At 43.2% G+C, this 23,579-nt stretch overlaps 2 protein-coding genes across 2 annotated transcripts in view; one reads left to right on the top strand and one right to left on the bottom strand.

The window, feature by feature from the left end:
- Window positions 1-731: 731 nt before the first annotated feature.
- On the top strand, window positions 732-8,891 carry sspn (sarcospan (Kras oncogene-associated gene); the record flags this gene model as incomplete). The annotated part of the gene is made up of 3 exons (XM_080544594.1): window positions 732-995; window positions 5,050-5,136; window positions 8,520-8,891. 3 exons carry the CDS (start codon window positions 732-734, stop codon window positions 8,889-8,891), a joined length of 723 nt encoding a protein of 240 aa, XP_080400720.1.
- Window positions 8,892-16,595: 7,704 nt separating this feature from the next.
- itpr2 (inositol 1,4,5-trisphosphate receptor, type 2) overlaps window positions 16,596-23,579 on the bottom strand; it is a gene marked incomplete at its 5' end in the record, with an annotated part of 98,667 nt that continues 91,683 nt past the window's right edge. The window contains one exon of the mRNA XM_080545155.1: window positions 16,596-18,399. Coding sequence (XP_080401281.1) covers window positions 18,319-18,399 — 81 coding nt within the window. The 3' untranslated portion in view covers window positions 16,596-18,318. The remainder of the gene's footprint in view (window positions 18,400-23,579) is intronic.

Consider the following 23,579-nt stretch of genomic DNA (forward strand, 5'->3'; position numbering starts at 1 on the left):
AACACCTAGGGCTGAGTAACCACTCTCAATTTCATAGACAGAGCTATGGCTGCAAGGACTGACCATCCATGAGATCAACATGATAGTTTTAACCATGTTTTGAAGTTCACAAACCAAGCTTATGTTTGGAGTAAACTAAGCTTATGTTTTGGTTTGTGACGGGGTAAGACAGTTGATCTAAACTCTCGAGACATTTATATATTTTACTCTTCAAGAATCAACAGACATATATCATACATTTAAAAGTGCAAACATGGAAGTACTAACTACAGATTGCCCCTGTAGAATAAACATTCTATTCCTTCCTTTTTTTTCTGTTCACTGTGTTTCTGGTCGTGTGTTGGAGTCCCCCTTTGTGTGTTCCCTCCCCAGGCCCCCCTCCACTCCTCTTCCGTTCCTCCCCAGTATGCCTCTGCTCTGCTATATGTGGCGCTGGAGCTACTCGCGGAATCTGCTCCAAATGTTTTCCATATTAGTTCAGAGCCTTCTCTGCTTCCAAATAGCAACCGAGAGCTGGGCTTCTGGTGAGAGGAGCCCTGCGCTGGGAGGGGAATGGAAGGGGGCGAGGCAGGAAGCAGGGCAGGGCAGTCGTCCACGCCACACACACACACACAGCAACAGTGTTAAGAGACTGACGAACAAAGCTGAGTGAAGAAGAAGGGAAGGAAAAAACAGAGAGAGAAAACAGCTGTCTGGAAGAGCTGAAGAAACACTAACCTGAGGACGGGAGAATGGGAGGGAAGAAGGGGTCTGGAGGGGGGGAGAAGCAAGCCTTGTCCGGCTTGGCCCAGGAGAAGAACGGGAAGGGGGAGGACGGGAGAGAGGGAGGCCCGGCGCCGGAGGAGGTCCATAAGTGCTGCGGCTGTCGCTTCCCCCTGGTCATCGCCCTTCTCCAACTGCTGCTGGGGGTCGCCATCGCCGCTGTGGCCTTCCTCATGTTGGCCATCAGCCCCTCGCTCCTAGCCAGGGAGACCCCACACTGGGCCGGGATCATTGTAAGCATGGAACCCCCTTGCCGCTCTCCTCTTAACATGGCCCAGGGCGCTGTGTCTACATGCATGGACAACCACACCACCTCATTCCCTTTCTTGTAGAGCTGCATGGACCTCTGCCTCACTCTCTCCTCCCTGTGACCACCTACGGGGCATCTCACTGCATGTCTGCATGCAGACGCTGTCCTGAAGTCCTATACTGGATCTGCATGCATGGACACATGTCATTTGTTATCCCTGTCATTTCCATCTTATTTTTATTTATTTTTTTATTTATTTATTTGTTGACCAGGGGCAGTACACATTAATAAACCAGTTGGTAAATGAGTCAGTATTAGCCAAATGGCTACTTTTCAACTGTCGTCCCTGTGGCCAGATGTCCTAAGCCGTTCGCTAAAAAATAAAAAATAAAACATTGTATACAAGCAAATGTATCAGAGCAGTATAGCAATAGGCTCTCATTAACTAACTAGGCCTACTAGACATTATATACAATATTATTTTCAGAAAAAGCATGTAAAAGCATGTAAGACATACATCACAACAATGAACTACATCTAAGTCTAAGAGATACAGGGCATATATATAACAAATGCAGAGCAAAAGGAACAAGTATTAAACAGTACCAGGATTTCCATCTGACTCTTACTGCATGGATAGTCACATCTCCATCGATCACATACATATGCCACATACATATGCAGTATTTGCATCCATAAATGAACCACCTGAACCCAAAACGATGAGGTGTTGATCAGCGACGCTTGAACTTAAACAACAGTGAGAAACCGGATGGTATTGGATTCATCCTACAGCCTTTCAACTGAACTGTTTGGATGGGAAAGTTCCTCCACCTCGTATGAGTCAGGAATAAACACACAGCGGCACATGGACACGATGAGTCACGGTCCATTCCTGGTGCCTGGTGTAAGAATGATTTCACCGGTGAACCTTTTTAGACACGGTGTGTTAGAACACATCACTTTTATATACAGTAACATTACGTGAGCTTAGAGTTATAAGGTTATATCTCCGTTTAGGGTAATTCAGAGATATTGAGCGTCAAAGTTTTTACATTCCATTATGTTTTGTGAGATGGAACCTTTGTATTTTATGAATTACTAACTAAACAATTTCAACTTTTTAAAAATAACACCACACAGGCATTAATAAACACCTAATGGATCAGATTATGTAAAAAAACTCAATTTTAAGAAAAATGGAGATAGAACCTTATAATTCTAACGAATATGTATTTTGTTGTAGTCTAAAGGGTGGGCCCACGCCCACCATGTGAGCCTCAATCTCACACAAGTGGGTAATGAGATGACATTTTATATGTCAACATGTTGATGCCTCACAAATATCATAATTTCATTTTCACATTTACTCCCTCAGTCCCTAATTACATTTATCCCATCGAAAAACAGTTAACTGACCGCTGGGCCGCTGCGAGTCTCAAACCAATTGTATCCATGGCAAGACTTTGCCTGTGTGAAAAGAAAGGTACTTACCCAGAGGGGAGAGCAACAACAACAACAAGTCCTGCATGCCAAACTAAGTTATTACAAGGCCTAGGCCTACTGCCTAGTAATTATTGCCTCAAGGCCTTTGGCCCCTAGTCTAGTTTGTCACTCTCGTTGTCTTTGTTTCTTTGCTTTGTTTTTCTGTTCTGTCTGTCTGACTGTCTGTCTGTCTATGAAATCTGTTAAGCGTCCTTAGATTTGAGAAAGGTATAGAAAAAAAGCTGTATAAAAAAAGCTGTATAAAACCTCAGAAGGTCTTCTCTTTAAATAGATATGCGTTATAGAAAGGACCAGCATGGCCCCTATTACATTGCAGATCCCAAGGATAGGGGTTATTACTGTTATCATTATTACTGTTATCATTAGTAATGATCATTAATGGCAGCTGGCACCATCACCTGATGGCCAGCTGCCCTTCTCCTTAAAGTGAACCTACAGTACACAAACTTCAGTTTTTCAATCCAGGCCATATGGCAGTGATTTTCTGTTCTTTCTCGTGGTTTTGTCACAGCATCACAGCTATTTCATGTTTGCATTTTGGTTATAAAAAACAAAGGAAAAACATGTTGTTGTTTTTCTGCTCACTATACTCTGGATCAGTCACGCAGCCAGTGGGCAATCAGAACATCTCTGGACACTGGAACATCCCGAGGTTCATCCTCACGAGACTCAGAGTGAAAAACACTGAGGTCACCAAGTATCTTCCAGAGAATCCTGCCTGGTTAGGAACCTGGGAAAAACAATTAAATTAGATGCTGCACGTTAGTCACAAGACTCCGATCGCTCTGAGAGAGTGTGTTATCGCAAAGAGGGGGAAACCGATTTAATTTGCCATAGCCGTGATAATGTTATCAGATGATGCTGAATTGCACAATATTAATAGGGACACTCATGAAAACTTGAACTCATGAAAACACAGAACTGAAAAGGCCCTGTAGACGCAGCAAACTAGATGTTTGCTTGTGTGCATGTGCGTGTGCGTGTTTACAAATGTTGCCTAGGCAGCTATGGCAACATTATATATAGTCAAATCAACTCCTGAAATGAACATCCGCTTATCAGATGGGCATAGTTTTAAATACATTCTGCCTACTAATGGCAGACAACAAATCAAAGCAATTAAAGGAAACCTATTATGCTCTTTTTCCACAAGTTAATGAAGGTCTCTGGGGTCCCCAAAACTTGTTATTGACGTTTTTTTGTTGAAAATACCACTCAGATTTTAATCTAAAGGCATTCTAGCATGCCTCTATACCGCTCTGTTCCAGTACTTTCCTCAACAGGCTTCCTGTGTCTGTCGCTCCTGTAGTGTTCCTGAGGTTAGGTGGCTAACTTCCTGTAGTGCTTCTGAGGCTAGCAGGCTAACTTCCTGTAGTGCTCCTGAGGTTAGCTGGCTAACTTCCTGTAGTGCACAAGAAGAGAGGCCAGAGGAATGCCTCTTTCTTTGCACAACTCGAGATGAGAAAAACTGTAGATACTGGCTGGACGAGACAGCTAACGGCACCTAGCTAGCTAAACCAGTTTACTCATTGCCTATTTGTAACTGCAGAATAAAAGAAACAAGTGACCAAACTGCTCTAAATCGATAGCGATGGACAGTGCGGACATACACATCTACAGTAAATGCATGAAACATTCAAACACTCCCCCGGAATATCAACCCAATTCTCTGGTAGTATTTGCCTGCTGAAGGGAAAGCCACAGCGTTCATGAAAACAACTATTATATGCCGATAAATAACTTGTTACGATGTGGGAAAGGACAACTACTGGGGCGGCTGTGGCGCAGGAGGTAGAGCCACCGTCTAACGATCGCAAGGTTGGCAGATCGGTGGTTCGAGCCCCGGCTGGCCACATGTTGAAGTGTCCTTGGGCAAGACACTGAACCCCAAATTGCTCCCAATGAGCGGGCCGGCGCCTTGCATGGTAGCTTGCCGCCATTGGTTTGTGAATGGGTGAATGAGAGGCTGTTGTAAAGCGCTTTGGATAAAAAGGCGCTATATAAGTGCAGTCCATTTACCATTTAACTACAGACTGACCAATCAAAGTTCGTGTCGAAGCGAAACTAAAATGATTAGACATAAATGATGACACAAAATAGATATTTAACAATATATATACTCCCGAGAGTAACTATCTCTAACATATTCATCACAGTATTTGATCATGGATATCGATGGAACAGTAAATGTCAAAGGTTTTCTCTCAGCAATTGCCCCAGTTCACCAACAAATCATTCTGATAGTACTGCCATGAGCAGAGATACTCAGATGGGGGGCGGTGTAATTATAATGAGACCCCATCTTGTGTGGGAGGGGGTATGAGTGGCTTGTTGAATCACATATTTACAACAAAAAAAACTAATTGCTTTATTTCACAGTTTCTGTGATAGTAGGAGACCCAGATGTACAGCATATTAAGTACTGAATAAAGTGAGTTTTTCATATGGGACCTTAAAAGAGGTTTCCATAAAGTTTCAAAGTCAGAGAATCTAAGTTAACCACTATATGTTCCTGTGTTGTTCTGTTGCAGTTATGTGTGGTCTCCTTGCTGGGGTTCATCCTGTACCTCGTCACATACCTACCAGATGAGAGGACTTCAATGCAGTTCATTGTCAAGGTGAGACTGAAATGCACCCTGACACATTTTCTTTTGGACTGAGTGGAGACTAACACTGTCTAATACGAATCAATCCCTAATGGCAGTCAATCCCTAGTTGTCATGTTTATCAAACAGAATTATCACATTCATTATCAAATCTATGCCCCATGTCTCTTTTTTTATTTTATTTTTTTAAATGGATTGCCTTATTCCAAAGCGCTTTACAATGGCCTCTCATTCACCCATTCACACACATTCACACACCAATGGCGGGAAGTTACCATGCAAAGCACCGGCCCCCCTCATTGGGAGCAATTTAGGGTTCAGTGTCTTGCCCGAGGACACTTCGACATGTGGCCAGTCGGGGCTCGAACCGCCGATCTGCCAACCTTGCGATCATTAGACACCGGCTCTACCTCCTGAACCCCAGCCACCCCCTAAATTCACATCCATCATACAAAGGTTGTAGTTACAGTCAATGAATCTTATTTACAGTATCATGTAGGGGGTATGTATCACACTGGCAAAAGCTGCTATACAGACATTGACATACCGAACTGTAGGACAGTTGGTACAGACATGCATGACTGTATGGTTACACTGAAAACACACTGAGGATGTAAAACAGTAAACAGGGAAATGAAATTCACCGCTCGGCCTTCCTGTGTTGAAGGGGCTCGGTAGGACGCCTATGGGTAGATGAGCACAGTGATTGGAAGTGACTTGATCGTGTAGCTTAATTGGCCATACAATGCAGGTGGTTGGAATTTCCAACCAATTAAAATCTGCCCACCACTGCTTGGTGTTTGGACTGAGATCCTGAGGAGGTGCATACATTAGGTTCACAGATTAGCTTTCTCTGGAGAGGCCCTTAGGTAAACATGTACTTCAGAAGTATGGTCTGAAAATTGGATTCACTGACCCTAACAGTGGGATAAATGTACATTTGAAAAAGTGTAATTAAAATAAAATCAATTTTGAAAGTCAGTGTGAGCCAGCTGTTTGAAAAAGTGTCCCTATGTCGCTGTTCTTCAAGGTTGGTAGAAGTCTTTGTGACATGTTTTTATTGGTAGCAAAGAGATAGGCTGGAGATAATTTCTTGTGTCATGTTATGAATGAATGAATGAATGGTCTTTATTGTCATTGCTATAGTACAGGTACCAAACAACGAAATTTGGGAGGGGGGGCTCCCCTGGTGCTAGGAAAGAAAAAAAAATAATCCAGAGTTACCGCTCTGTTTTGAACTAAACATAAATGCTGTTTCAAATGAAGTGTTCAAGCATCAAGTCTTGCATAATGCCATAAGCAGCGTGTAACTGAGAGTAAATGCGGGGCGAATGAGGGCTGCCTGTTACGTAACCTGTGGATTTAGATGAAGGGTTAGTGTGATTGGGATTGTGTATTTACATAAATCACACAAAGCCACTGTCGCACATTACCAGCTGTATTTTTCGGCTCTGTCAGTCAGTCAGTCCACTCAATATAGACTCAATATATACTCTCACAGCACAGGGACAAAAGGTGGGAGGGAGGCAGCTGCCGGGTTCTCATATGAACAGTGCCTGTTCTCTGCAGTCCTGCTCACCTGCTCTTCATCTCCGTTTCTGACTCTGGGGTGCAGCCAGGATCTGCTGGTATTTGCTGGGTGCTCTGTGTAGATAAGGATTGGCTGAAGTTTGGATTGAATACTGATCTGGGTAGAGAAAGGGCAACATCTGCAACTGGGTGTAACTGGATGGCCAAACCTGTCAGTCGTTCAGTAAATCTGAGGCTTCGTTCACACGGCAGGTCTTGATGCTCAATTCCGATTTTTTTACACAGATCCGATTTTGTTGTTTGGCAGTTCACATTACTTTTAAAATGTGACCTATACTTGACCTACATTGACTCCTGTGTGAACATTCCACTGCTCTGAACAGACCCGCATGCGCAGAAGGACAATAACAATGACGTCAGGACGTCACGCGCAGCGCACTGTTTACGGAAGTAACCATGGATAACATGATAACGTTACAACCGGTTTCATTTTCAAGTTTTTGTGCAGCGGAAGCCGGCAAAGATATGAGCAAGTGGTCAAAAGAAGAAGGATGAGGAAAAAGAGAGCCAAATGCTTAGCTATGTGAGAACAGCCCAGAAGATCACCGGCGCCCCCCTCCCCTCTCTGGAAGAGCTGTACAACACACGCTGTCTCAGGAAGGCCTCCAAGATCTCCAGGGACCCAACCCACCCTGGGTACGAACACTTTACCCGGCTGCCCTCGAAAAGGCGGTTCAGGACCATGGCCGCAAGGACAAACAGACTGAAGAACAGCTTCTACCACAGGGCCGTCCAGGCCCTGAACACAGCAAAGACCTAGGTTCTGGGCCCTGGACAGTCTGGACGGATTGATGGCAGCTGCTGGACTGAAAAAATCAGGTGTAGTGCTGAGGCACAAATATGTACATTTCAAGCCTGCAAACTGCGACACTTTAAAGAAATGTGCAATAACACTATGTGCAATATGACAACCCTAGTCGTCTATCTGTACAGTATAGTATAGTGGATAGTGTACATAGCCTTTATTTATGTAAACCAGCTCCTTCCCTTCTTGTGTTTTTTTTTTAAAGTGTTTTTTTTCTTTCCTAACACCAGGGGAGCCACCCCTCCTAAATTTCGTTGTTTGGTACCTGTACTGTAGCAATGACAATAAAGACCATTCATTCATTCATTCATTCATTCATTCATTCATTCATATGACTCGCTGCTATACTTGCGTCTAGAGTGCAGGGTTGCCAGATGGGGCGGGTTACCGCCGAATGGGCTACTGGATTTAGCGGTTATAGACTGGTTAGGCTGTAAATTGTCAATCCCATCTGGCAACCCTGCTAGAGTGACGTAAAAGTCGCATTAAATGCGACTTGACAGTTCAGACGGGGGCGGGTTGCTAAATATCAGACATGTATCCGATATAATACCACCTCCGAACGTGACCCAGGTCGGATTTTAAAAACCGACCTGAGTCGCATGTCGGCAAAAAAATCGGATTTGGGTCACATTTCACTGCCGTGTGAACGAAGCCTTAGAGACATGAATGAAACCTGCAGTCCTCTGCCCCTGGTGGTGACAACCCATTGTCCTTCAGATCCCCTCCCGGCCAGTTTTGGTCCAATAGTTACTCCTCCCTACCCCACCCTGGAATCCCTGCTATCCTAACCATGTCCCCTCTGGCCTCTCCCATCTCTCCCCTCTCTCCCTTCTCTCCCATCTCTCCCCTCTCTCCCTTCTCTCCCATCTCTCCCCTCTCTCCCTTCTCTCCCTTCTCTCCCTTCTCTCCCATCTCTCCCATCTCTCCCATCTCTCCCCTCTCTCCCCTCTCTCCCCTCTCTCCCCTCTCTCCCCTCTCTCCCCTCTCTCCCCTCCAGCTCCTGTACTTTCTCCTGTGCACCATCGGCCTGATCCTCTCCGTGCTGGTCATGGCCTTCGCCGGCCACCACTACACCCAGACCAGCAGCTTCAGTTGCGCCCAGGTGGGTGAAGACTGCGTGTGCAACATGGACCCCGACGACCCCATCGCCAGGACCTTCGTCTACGCGGGGGTCAGCGACTGTGGCGAGATCACCGGAACGCTCCAGGTGTATTTCCTGCTTCAGATAGTCCTGAACCTGACCCAGACCCTGGTGTGCGCGGCGGGGGCCTTCATCATGTGGAAGCACAGGTACCAGGTGTTCTTCGTGGGGCTGCAGATGCCTTCGTCCTCCACCCAGCAGTGGAAGAAAAGTATGATGGGAGAGTAGATCAACGCTGTGGGCACTATGGAGGGGAGAGCGTCTTTCTACCCCAACGAAACCACGTGTAACACAAAACACTTTTGTGTGTGTGCATAAGTGTGTGTTTTGGTTGTTCTTATATCCTATTTACATTTTGGGGTGGTTGTATTTTTTCTATAATGGCTTTTTGCACAACTTTTATATACCATATGGATGACTTTTCTGCTTGAAGTTGCCAATGCTAGCAGACGTTTTCTGATACTGTAGATGAGGGGGAAATGCCAAACTGTTTATTTTTTGAAAGATGAATCATGCTGTTGCATTTTATCAGTAATTGTTGTACTTTGTTCAATAAAGAGAAAAGCTTGTTTGGCGAGGTGCAGGCCGTCGAGCTAAGAAAAAAAGAAAAAAAGAAGAAAGTCTCACTCCTACTCCGATTGTAAATGTTACCAATTGTGTCGCCATTCATCCTGACAATTTAGTAAGATAACTTAAAAGAATTACTATATTGATGTATTTATTACCTCAGAATGTATAAAATCCACAATAGTGTTGATTATTTAGCAATGCAAAACCAGAATTCACACAATAATACTTTTCCCATTTGCTATGGTCGTAAAACATTCTCTCTGGACTGGACAAGTTCCTATCATTCTTTATTATGCTGCTGTGTAGGACTGCTGTGTCAAATGTGTTCTTCTCCACTGTTTGACTATATCCACAGAGGCGTTTTGATACAACAGTTTGCGAATCTTGCACTTGTTTATTGCTATTTTGTACTGTATGTGCAGTAGCACTGATTTTCATTATCATTAATAATACAACACTTGTTGTTTATCATTTGCCATTTTGTGATAGCCATACCGAATACAATATTATCTGTAGCATTTGGGGCTGTATAATGCCATCAGTAGCCTATACTGATCTGCCCTAAAAACATTGACCTGCATACAGTACTTTAACCTTCATACAGTATGTTAACCTTCATACAGTACTTTGGCCTTCATACAGTACTTTAACCTTCATACAGTACTTTAACCTTCATACAGTACTTTAACCTTCATACAGTACTTTAACCTACATACAGTACTTTGATCTTCATACAGTACTTTGACCTTCATACAGTACTTTAACCTCTATACAGTACTTTAACCTTCATACAGTACTGTTACCTCCATACAGTACTTTAACCTTCATACAGTACTTTAACCTTCATACAGTACTTTGATCTTCATACAGTACTTTAATACAGTACTTTAACCTTCATACAGTACTTTAACCTGCATACAGTACTTTAACCTGCATACAGTACTTTAACCTTCATACAGTACTTTAACCTTCATACAGTACTTTAACCTCTATACAGTACTTTAACCTTCATACAGTACTGTTACCTCCATACAGTACTTTAACCTTCATACAGTACTTTAACCTTCATACAGTACTTTGATCTTCATACAGTACTTTAACCTTCATACAGTACTGTTACCTCCATACAGTACTTTAACCTTCATACAGTACTTTAACCTTCATACAGTACTTTAACCTTCATACAGTACTTTAACCTTCATACAGTACTGTTACCTCCATACAGTACTTTAACCTTCATACAGTACTTTAACCTTCATACAGTACTTTGATCTTCATACAGTACTTTAACCTTCATACAGTACTTTAACCTCCATACAGTACTTTGATCTTCATACAGTACTTTAACCTTCATACAGTACTTTAACCTCCATACAGTACTTTAACCTTCATACAGTACTTTAACCTACATACAGTACTTTAACCTACATACAGTACTTTGGCCTCCATACAGTACTTTAACCTTCATACAGTACTTTAACCTCCATACAGTACTTTAACCTTCATACAGTACTTTAACCTTCATACAGTACTTTGGCCTTCATACAGTACTTTGATCTTCATACAGTACTTTAACCTACATACAGTACTTTAACCTTCATGCAGTACTTTAAACTCCATACAGTACTTTAACCTCCATACAGTACTTTAACCTACATACAGTACTTTAACCTACATACAGTACGTTGGCCTCCATACAGTACTTTAACCTTCATACAGTACTTTAACCTCCATACAGTACTTTAACCTCTATACAGTACTTTGACATGCATACAGTACTTTAACCTCCATACAGTACTTTAACCTTCATACAGTACTTTAACCTGCATACAGTACTTTAACCTTCATACAGTACTTTAACCTTCATACAGTACTTTAACCTTCATACAGTACTTTAACCTTCATACAGTACTTTAACCTCCATACAGTACTTTAACCTCCATACAGTACTTTAACCTTCATACAGTACTTTGGCCTTCATACAGTACTTTGGCCTTCATACAGTACTTTAACCATCATACAGTACTTTAACCTCCATACAGTACTTTAACCTCCATACAGTACTTTAACCTTCATACAGTACTTTAACCTTCATACAGTACTTTAACCTTCATACAGTACTTTAACCTCCATACAGTACTTTAACCTCCATACAGTACTTTAACCTCCATACAGTACTTTGGCCTTCATACAGTACTTTAACCTCCATACAGTACTTTAACCTCCATACAGTACTTTAACCTCCATACAGTACTTTGGCCTTCATACAGTACTTTAACCTCCATACAGTACTTTGGCCTTCATACAGTACTTTGGCCTTCATACAGTACTTTGGCCACACTTTTAAAACCTCTCAGACTGGACCCAGACTTGCTGAATCCACACAGCTCCAAAAACAAGTGAGCTGAGCTGTGGCATGTGGAGCCGAATACCAATCCAGAGGTCTCCAGTCACGACACACGCAGCCAGGAGAAACCACACTGCTGCAGTCGCTGGGGGGAAGGGGCGAGGGGGCGAGGGTGGGCGAAGGGGTACTCAGACGGGCTGCTGGACTGTGCCGTCTGAAGAACAGGACCATGTTTATATGGGTCTAGTAGGTCATTATGTCCCAGAATGAAGACAGTACCCTAAATCAGATGTCAGAAGCTTGAGAAGGGGGCTAGCACATACTGTCTTATGCCCCAAAAAAACATCACCTTTTACATTTTTTTATGAACACTTCTAGAGTCAGGTGTGGATAGCTGTCGCCCCCATTATGACACATCCCCAACAGCAGGAGAAACACAAGCCTGAGGCAGAATCAATGAGAGGAATTACATAGAAGGAAGTGGTGGGTGGAAAATGATAATTACTGTGCGATACAGATATGGAGACTATTTTAGGATAATACTGTGAAATCTGTTTCCTCTTCAACAGAGGCCATAAGACTGCTTTTAGTAATGAGCTTTTTCAAATAATTGTACATAAAATGTACATAAAAAAACCTCAACTACCACCAATGTCATTGTGTCCATTTTTATAATTCAGTACTATTACTTCTAATAAACAGCATCGACAGTCCTTGAATCAAAATTAAATCCTTCTGTCTCGTGTGCAGTAGTTCCCTCTCGGCAGTTCCTTAACCTAATTCGCAAATAGATTGCACACCACAAGCTGTGCTCGTATGTAAATTCATGTGTTTTATCCGTGACCCATCACATAACTGTCACTGAAGAAATTGAGGACAAATATGGCAGCAGTCACTTTTGCCGGCGGTATCCAAAAAACACACAGCAGCTCCGTAGCGTGTTATGAGATTAACAGAAGTTGTGTGGAACGGTAGGCCCTGATGTTTGTGGTGTTGTTGGCACGCCCTATGGTGTTATGATGCTGCTGCTGCTGCTGCTACACCTCATGTGACCACACCGCCTCCTCTGCATGACACCGAACATCACATGCTGCCCGTCACGAGCAGGACGGAAAAATAGGGATCTTTCCCCTCAGAATCAGTTTTTTTCCCTCGTTTGATATCATGAACACCTGCTAGAATGTTCCGAGAGCTCAGCGAGGAGGAAACAGAATCCTAACTGATTGTTTTGTCCTCTGCTCTCATCCTGAGCCTTTGAGAGGGGAGATGACTGTAGGAGATCGAAGAGAAGATCAATATCCTTATTGGTATTGTATCGGATCAACCTTCACTTAAAGTGAGAGCCGAACACTTTGAAGTGACACAAAAATCAATAACAACAAGAGCAGGCAGAGGATAGAAGCCATCCGCATGATGTATTGTAACTGAAATTGTCAATTTCAGTCAATTGGTGATTTTGGAAGACGTACAATCTGGTAAAAAACTAAATGACCCAACAGTTGCCTCAGAGCCTTTGGAAATGTGTTTTGTTTTTCATCTAAACCACTTTCCAACTGCTTACAGTCCCAGTCACGTTTAGTAGAACACCTGCCTCCCGCTAACACCTCAACAGACAGGTGTTTTTTGCACAAGGTGTTTATTGTCCTTCTATGGGTGTGTCTGAGAGAGTTCACGCTCCAACTAATCACATGTGACACATGGGCTGTTCACTGGATTACCGAGAGATTCAAAGATGGCTCACCTCCAATTGTGTCGAAGGTTGTGTACGTTAAGCCGTTCACTGCTCACGTGTACCAAATGTGTTCATGTTAGAGCAGCGAATGGAATACCTTGCCCATCCCAACACTAGTAGAACCGACACACCCACAGCTCCACACTCCCACACACAGATCAGTCGACGATTATTCATAATGGCATGTGTTTCTCAGACAGTACAGTAGTTGCGGCCCCCTTCCTTACACAGCAAAGCACTTCACGCCACGAGACCACAGTATACTAAACACTACCCTACTGGGGACAGCACCTGTCCAACAGATGCAGGTACAGTACCACAAGGCAGTGGATCCTTGTGTATAAAAAAACCATGCAGTACATACAGTTGCAATCAAAGTTATTCAACCCCCATTGCACATTAGGTTTATTGGTGAAATATAACATTTCCCAGCTGTTTGCAATAAACAAAATGACACAATAACTGTTTCAGTAGTTCAATGAAACTAATAGTACAAGGGTTTTTATCCAAATTCAACACGAAATGCTACTTTTAATGACTACTGCAGTCTCAGAATTATTATTCAACCCCTTCATGACAAGCATCTTCAGTACTTTTGCTGTTATGACCTGCTGCAAACGTGATGCATAGCCAGACAGCAGCTTCTGACAGCGTTCCTGATGAATCTGAGCCCATTCCTCACGGGCAATGGCCTCCAGCTCAGTAATATTCTTGGGATTGCGTTTTGCAACAGCCTTCTTCAAATCCCACCAGGGATTTTCTCTGGGGTTCAAGTCAGGCGACGGTGACAGCCTTTCTAGAATCTTCCATTTCTTCTTCTGAAACCTTGGTGGACTTTGAGGGATGTTTGGTATCATTGTCCTGTTGGAAGGTCCAATGGCGCCCAAGCCTCAGCTTCCTCACAGACGGCATGATGTTTTTTCCCTAAGGTTTCCTGATACTTGACTGAATCCATCGTGCAGCTCCACACGCTGCAGGCTTCCAGTGCCAGAGGCAGCAGATCAGCCCCAGAGCATCACTGAGCCGACGCCATGCTTCACAGTAGGCAGGGGGTTCTTTTCAGCATATGCTTCATTCTTCTTCCTCCAGACATACCGCTGATCCATAGGCACCGAAAAGTTCCAGTTTTGTTTCATCGCTCCACAGAACAGAATTCCAAAACTTCTGCGGCTTATTTAAATGGTTTTGAGCATATTGGAGCTGACTTTTCTTGTGCTTTTGGGCCAGTAGTGGTGTACGTCTTGGAGTCCGGCCATGGATCCCTTCAGTGTGTAGTATGCGCTTTACTGTGCAAACGGAAACCTCAGTGCCTGCTGCCACCAAGTCTTGCTGCAGGTGTCACTCGAGGGTTTTTGGCCATTTGCCTCCTCAGAAATCTGGTGGCAGCCTCCTCTTTCTGCCACGTCCAGGTAGTATAGCCACTGTTACTTTAACTTTGAACTTGCGAACTACGCTTCCAACTGTATCTCTAGGAACATTCAGTGCCTTTGTTATCTTTTTGTATCCTTTTCCTTGTTTGTGTAAGGCAATGATCTCCTCTCTGAACTTTTTGGACAATTCTTTTGACTTGACCTTGATTAGTTGCACCAGGTGTGCTTGTAACAGAGGGTTGAATAACTTTGAGACTGCAGTAGTGATTAAAAGTCACATTTTGTGTTGAATTTGGATATAAACCATTGTAATATTAGTTTTATTGAACTATTTAAACTGGTCTTGTCTACTTTTTTTTTTTTTATTGCAAACAGCTGAGAAATGTTATATTTTGACAATAAACCTAATGTGCAATGGGGGTTGAATGATTGGGATTGCAACTGTCCTAGACAGGGAGGACGGAGCCACCATCCTCAGTCAAAGCATTTAAAACATGCCGGACTTTCCCCTTCCTGCTACACAGTGACAGCTGTGGGCTATTATAGCTCACATTCAGCTAATTTTAACGGTTGTCACAGAGGCGGCGTGAGCGATTGCAACCCGCCAGCGTAAACAGCCTCTGTTGCCCATCCGGGGGGGTTGGGGACGATGCCACACACACACACACACACACACACACACACACACACACACACACACACACACACACACACACACACACACACACACACACACACACACACACACACACACACACACACACACACACACACACACACACACACACACACACACACACACACACACACACACACACACACACACACACACACACACACACACACACACACACACACACACACACACACACACACACACACACACACACACACACACACACACACACACACACACACACACACACACACACACACACACACACACACACACACACACACACACACACACACACACACACACACACACACACACACACACACACACACACACACACACACACACACACACACACACACACACACACACACACACACACACACACACACACACACACACACACACACACACACACACACACACACACACACACACACACACACACACACACACACACACACACACACACACACACACACACACACACACACACACACACACACACACACACAGATCCTTATTTAGACCCCATGGTGGGTGGATCACAGGGTTCGTATTCAAAAACACAACAATTCCAAGGCTCTCATGCGTTCATTAATTTCCTCACACGTGCCACCGCCATCCAAAAAGCAACTGAGTTTGAGCAGTCGATTTAATTATGATGTCAGTGTTTTCAAGAGAAGCGAATGCGATGTGTCATTTTCAGGTGGAGTGAGTTAGTCAGATGCAGAACTGCATGACTTCATTGGTCACTAAACCTGATGATTATAAATACACTGGAGCCAAGATGACCTATGAGAACACTGACCCAAAGTCCACTTCAGTGTGTTATTATATTATAGTTATAGTTAGTTATAGTTATTGCACAATTATTTGGCTGCTGTAAAAAGTCAACGTGATGCAAGTAAAATTGTTGGTGTAGTACGAATACAATACATGTATGTGAGCCTTACTTCAATACCAGACAAGTGCTATAACTGACCATGGGACCATGGTGGAACGTAACCCAGCTCCTGTCAGTAGAGTTAGGGATCCCTTCCTGGGTCTCAGACCCCTGGCCTCCTCATGGGTGGTTCTGCACAAGTGTGAGTAAACGTGTTTGTGTGTGTGTGTGTGTGTGTGTGTGTGTATGTGTGTGTGTGTGTGTGCGTGTGTGAGAAAGCGACAGATTGCTGACTGGTATATATAGAGACAGCGATCGACTCAACACACAAACATCCGGCCTTATCTTATCATAGATTTATTACAATAGAACATCTTTGCAATGTAAAATACACTGTCTTTTTATAGAACGTTGCAAAGGGCATTTTCCTCTGAAGTAAATACATATTCATCCCCTCATATTCTGTTCAATGGTTGTGCAAGATTAAAACTCTAACACACACACACACACACACACACTTCTGCATTTCATGTAACTAGTGAGATGGCTTTACACTCGAGTTAAAAACGCACAAAAACAAAACAGTAGAAACTGACGACAATATCATTAGATACCTTTTTGAGCAAGATTACAGTATTAACATGAGTAAGTTAATATGATCTTCACACTGTTATCTACTGGATATAACGTGACAAACACATTATCTTCAGTCATACTGTTACAACATTCTGTACCAACACAAGGATTAGACACACAAGGCATTTCAAGTAAATTCCACAAAGGATCAAAATATATCATCAGATTATTTTACTATACATTCTTTTTTGTTATTTATAAACTATGTACAACATCTGTAGAAAGGCACGTAACACAGTGCAGTAATTGCATTACCATGGAGGACACTTCAGGTTGAGCGACATCACAGGCTAATCCCTTTCTCCAGTTACAACACACAACTGTCAATCAACTTAGTTAACATCTGTTTTTAAAAAAAAAAGTGCAGGAGATTGAGAACATCGACTCTCACCGTCCGAGGACTGCTCGAATCGGAATATGAAGTTGTGTTACAGTGTAAGGCAGCATTAAGGCAAGAGTTTAGCAACAGTTCCTTTACAAAGTTCCCCTTATATTATTATTTAATAGTGAAATACTCCAGTTATGGCCATCCAGTTGACATGGCATATTGAAAACGAAATAAATGTAAAAAAAAAAGTTGGGAGAAGAAGAACATCCGTAATTGAAGGAGTATCCTGTCTGCTTTAACAGAACTCCATCACAGCCATCACCTGACTTGTGTGCAGCTTAGCCCAGTCTACCAGTGGTCTGACTGACTGACAGACATACAGACATACAGACAGACAGACAAGCACTGAGAGGATACTGAGGGAAGAGCATGGCTGACCGCGGGGTCACAGTTGTTAACCCTGGCTGCCATAGTAACGTTACATGGGAGAATGTGTGGCGTCCCTGGTATTTCATTCACAACTCCTATAGAAGATGAGGACGGGTGTAAGACTCAGTCACTCAGCTCCCTCAGACTCAGTCAGTCAGCTCATGTCCTGAGGCGCAGCGTCACTAGTCTGTCAGAGAGGAATGCTGCTCCCTGGGTGAGGAGCCTCACATAAGGCACGGTGGGTATGGAACACAAGGCACTGGCGGAATAGTTGTGTGGGGGCAATGATTACTGGCCCCTTACAAACTGGTATAACATTGTGTGTGTGTGTGTGTGTGTGTGTGTGTGTACACATATCTCTATGTGTGTGTGTGTTTGTACACATGTCTCTATATGTATGTGTGTGTGTGTGTGTGTGTACACATGTCTCTATGTGTGTGTGTGTGTACACATGTCTCTATATGTATGTGTGTGTACACATGTCTCTATATGTGTGTGTGTGTACACATGTCTGTGTGTGTGTGTGTACACATGTCTGTGTGTGTGTGTGTGTGTGTGTGTGTACACATGTCTCTATGTGTGTGTGTGTACACATGTCTCTATGTGTGTGTGTGTGTGTGTGTGTGTACACACGTCTCTATATGTGATGTGTGTGTGTGTGTGTGTGTGTGTGTGTCTCCCTCAGTGAACTGGAATGTGGTGGTTGACCCCCGGAGGCCCCAGGAAACCCATCCTCTGTTTATTCTTCCTCTGTTCCGTCATCTGTGGAGGAGAGAGAGAAGAGAGGAAGAGATTAGAGAGAGAGAGAGAAAGAGAGAGAGAGGAGTGGGCCTCCAGAGGTGTCCAGACAGTCGGAGTCAGCTCAGGATAGCCTTCCACCGTGCAACCCACTGTCCTGCTCTGGATGACATTGGCCCCAACATCTCTCACGGTGCTGTGGACTCACTGTACTGTCTACCACACAACAACATATAACAACAACTGCGTCTCCTGAAGACACCCGCTTTTCCCCTCCACTGTGTCCCCTAAAAACTTCTATTGCCCCCCTTGTACTGTTTCTCTGTTTCTCCAGTCTATAATAATACTTTAAAAAAAAAAAGTTTAGAAGAAGGTGATAGAAGAAGGTTTTTCCTTCTATCAATGGCCCCGGGCCTGAGCTGGATTACTCTTCCTGCTACGACTGGTGGATTGATGGTTCACTTGCTTAGTCAAATGTATCGATTGTAAGTCGCTTTGGAATAAGGCGTCTGCTAGATGCCAAAAATGTAAATGTATACGGCCCAACATTCACACAGTCCAAATAATTAACGAGAAAGACACGTGTGTTTAATCTCTGTACTGTAGTGTGTAGAGGCAACTCTCTGCTCTCTGCCTTCACACATGGGCAGGCAAAGCTTCTGTCCTTAACAAACCTTGTCTACCCCCTCCTTCCCCCATCCCTCTCATTCTCTCCCTCCCCCCACCACCCACCCACACACACACACACACACACACCTCCCCCTCCCTCTCCCCCGTTCCCCATGATCCTGCAGTGTGAGGCGGTGTGAGGTGCTGAGGTGGGTAGAAGGCCTAATGAGGGCAGCGTGCGGTGAGAGAACATTGCTTTAATAAGTCACTGTGAGCCAGAGGCAGCCAGGGCAGACCTGCAGTGTGGGGGCCTCTGGAGGTGGACAGTCATGTGAGACAGATAGCACACCCCAGGAAAGCCTTTCAACACCCCGTGGAAAGTATTTTTTCAACACATTTAAACATATGGACATTTGATCTTCATTTTTACCAATATTGAGAGACTGAGGTAATATAACTAAACAAATAATAAATGATTTGTAAAATGTAATTAATAGAAATGCACATTTCCTGTGAGTAAAAAGTTAGGGCTCACCCCTACGTTTATTATGTAAAATGCCTAAAATGTGAATGATTACAGTGGGGTGCAAAAATGTGGGCATCCCTAGTCAAAATGCCTTTTACAATTAATATCTAACTTAAAAGAAGCAAACCTAACCTCTAAATGGTACAAAGTTAAACATGACACATTTCATCACATTTTAAAGCAAGATTATTTTTTTACAGTTACATTTTTACAGTTTAAAAATAATAAAACAAGGAAAAAGGCCTTGTGCAAACGTTTGGGAACCCTGTCAGCTAGTACTTTGTAACTCCTCCTCGGGCAACTATAACAGCTTGTAAACGCTTCCTGTAACTAGCTAATTCTTGTTTTTGAACATTTCCCCCATTCTTCCTGGCAGAACACTTCTAGCTCAGAAATATTCTTCGTCCTTCTTGCATGCACGGCATGTTTGAGATCTTTGTTGATAATATTCAAGTCTGGGGACTGTGATGGCCATTCCAAAACCATCAAAACCTTTCCTGGAGGTACTTCATGGTTGATTTTGAGGTATGCTTCGGGTCATTATTTTGCTGGAATACCCAACCTCTCTTCAACTTAAATTTCTGGACTGACCTTCGAACATTAGCCTCTAGAATGTCTTGATATTTACATCTATTGATGTAAACCAGCTCTTTATCTTCTTGTGATTTTATGCATCTATGCTTTCTCAAAATGTGTTTCTTTTTCCTTTCTTAAACACCAGGGGAGCCTCCCCTCCTAAATTTCGTTGTTTGGTACCTGTACTGTAACAATGACAAATAAAGTCTATCTATCTATATTTGGTGGAATCCATTCTGCCTTCCACCCACACAATATTGCCTGTGCCCCCAGGTGCTACACAACCCCAAAGCATAATGGATCCACCTCCATGCTTAACAGTTGGCAGGTGTTCTTCTCTACAAATGCTTCACCCTTTTTTCTCCAAACATACCTTCCTTGGTTGTGGCCAAAAAGAAACATTTTGGTTTCGTCAGTCCAAAGCACATTGTTCCAATAGGCTTCAGGTTCCTCAAGGTTTTCTTTTGCATACTTCAGACACTTACTTTTGTGTAACACAAACCTTTGCACAGGGCCCTTTTCCTTTTTTATAATTTAAATGAAAATAAAAATAAACCTTACTTTAAAATGAGCAGAAAGGTGTCATGTTTAACTTCGTAGCATTTAGTGTTCAGGTTTGCTTTCAATCACTTGGAGATTAATTGTAACAGACATTTAAACCAGGGGTGCCAAAATGTTTGCACCCCACTGTAGAACATTGTTAGAGATGATTTTGGAGGAGGCTGTCTTACTTAAACTTCAGACATTTAGTTCTCGCTTGAAAGGAGGTTGTAGATGCCTGGGAAGGGATTCTAAAAGATCTCCAAACAATTAGGAATCAGCCATTCCACTGTCCGGAAAATAATTGTGAGTGAAAAGTAAAGTGGAGAACATTTAAAACAACTGCCAACGTGGCCAAGTATTTGGGCACAGCAACAGAAGACATGTTTGACGCAAACCAAAGACAGCATTTGAGCACAAGAACCTCATACCAACTGTGAAGCATGGGGGTGTAAATGTCCTGGTTTGGAGCTGCTTTGCTGCTGCAGGGCCTGGCCAGCTCACCATCTCAGAATCTAATATGACTTCTCTATGTATCAGAGGGCGCTTGAGGAGAATGTGAGACCATCTGCCCAAAAGTTTAAGCTGAAGCGGATGTGGACCATGCAATATAACAATGACCCAAAACATTCCAGTAAATCCACCAAGGAATGGCTCAAAAGAAAGAAATGGAGAGTTCTGGAATGGCCAAGTCAAAGCCCGGATCTTAATCCAATTGAGATGCTGTGGGGTGATTTGAAACAGGCTGTGCATGCAAGACACCCCTCAAACATCACACAGCTGAAAGAAATCAGCATGGAGGAGGAGTGGGAAACACATTCTCCCAGTGGATGTCAGAGACTGGTAGACAGTAGGGCTGGGCAAACGATCAACATTTTTTTTCCGATAATCGTAAGAATTAAACGATCAATTATCGATTAATCAATAAGCTTTTTTTTCATTAAAAAAACAAACAAAAAAAACAAACAGGGCAGAAATAACAAGCATGTTTTCCTTGGGGAAAAAACTTTATTTGTGTTGCTATTGCAGAATTGCACAATGCACACATTCATTCATTCACATTAACTAGACACTACAGTCAGATAACAATCCTCTTAAACAAGGCAGTGAGTAGCCTAAATTGTTTAACTTAAAAACACATTTTACATTATAAATAAAAATATAGAAAATAAGTAACTCACCATAGGAGCAGTAAAAAAACAGTTACTCACAAATAGGAGGATGACTGAAAACGTTAGTGTCCTTAAGAGCGTCCAGCTTAACTTAAATTTAAACTCCAGCGAGAGACTGTAGGCGGCAGGCCTACTGGTTCTTGTTCAAAAAGATGATCATGTTAACATGTTCAGGGGTGAGAGACGAACGCAATCTGGTGACAGTTAGGCCAGCCGCAGGTGGTATTTCATTGGGGTCGTCGTCGTATTATATTTATAGGTCACTGCGCAGTGTTTGCAATGAACGAGGTCGCCTTTCAGATCAAAATGCTCCCACACCAAGCTTCGTTTCGCTCGCTTCGCCATTTTCCAAGCAGTGTGTGTTCCAACAGTTTACCGCACAGCTGATTAATCAATTAAACATGCAAGGTGCCTTTCAGGAAGTAGTGGAGATCGTGCACCTATTACTGGAGGTCAGGTTACACTAACGTACGGGAACTTCCGTCATTCCGTACTGCGTTGCGAAATTCAATGCGAAGGCAAATGCAAAGTTCATTTCTCACACATAACGTGGACAAACTAATTTCCATTATTATTATTATTATTAAAAAAATAAAATAAATAAAAATATTAACGATTATCGAGCAAAATATTTTGTGATCGACCAAGACCTTATCGATCAATTAATCGATCATCGATCATTGATGCCCACCCCTAGTAGACAGTTATAGGAAACGTCTAATTGAGGTTATTTCAGCCAGGGCAGACCTGGGAGGTTATTTCAGCCAGGGCAGACCTGGGCATTGTACGGCCCACGGGCCGTACAACAATTCTGATTCTGTCCGGCCCGCGTTTTTGTTCATAATTTTCTAATTATCTTATGGGTGGACTAAAACCGCATTGCTTTTATTTTGAAGCCCATTTATTCTCACAAATATTTTCAGTTGCTCATTTGGCCCCCTGGGAAAAAAATAATTGCCCACCCCTGTATTAGGGCATAGGGTGTCCTAACTTTCTCCTCATCTTTATTAATTCTTTGTTAAATAAATGATAACAAAGTTAAATTTTCATTGTTTTCGGTTCAATTACATCACCTTCCTTTATCTATATTGTTTGAAAGAATATATACATATCACATATTGATATGTCCATATTTCCTTTTTTAAATAACAAAATATTTAATTCACATGACTGTATACAGTAGAGCACAGTACAGTATATACAGTAGCCCTTGTGACTGCAGGGTCAGGGCCCTGTGCATACAGCACAGTACACACCTCCAGCAACAGCAAAACCCAAGCCACACCCTCCATTTGGGCTTCACCCTCAGAAACCCAGGCTCTATGGCCTGGGTAAACCCCCCCCCCCCCCCCCCCCTCCCCTGCACCTCCCAGCAACCACATGAACACAAGACAGCTGGCTCAGCAGTGAGACGGGTGCCTTCACCAACACCAGCCCAGGAGTGTGACGTCCTGTATGTTACAGCTCTGTGAGGTTTAACAACAACAACAAAAAAGCAGAAAAAAAAGAGGGGACGAGGTTGTTTTTGTGTTTTTTCGATCTGAGTGTGACCCTCCATGGGTCGGTCAGTGTGACGCTGTTTTCACAAAAGAGGAACAAGGGGAGGATCTGTGACTGGGATCACATGCAGGAGAAGCAGGTGATGAGGCTGATCAGTCACACTGCAGCAGAGCTAGAACACTAGTCATCCAACCCGCCCGCCCGCCCGCCCACAGGCCCTCCAGGAGGTCAGGCGCTGACGTCTTTGGTGAAGAAGGTCACTATAACCTCAGACAGAAACA

The sequence above is a fragment of the Nansenia antarctica genome, assembly GCF_963989245.1.
Source record: "Nansenia antarctica genome assembly, chromosome: 14".
Taxonomy (NCBI): Eukaryota; Metazoa; Chordata; class Actinopteri; order Argentiniformes; family Microstomatidae; genus Nansenia; species Nansenia antarctica.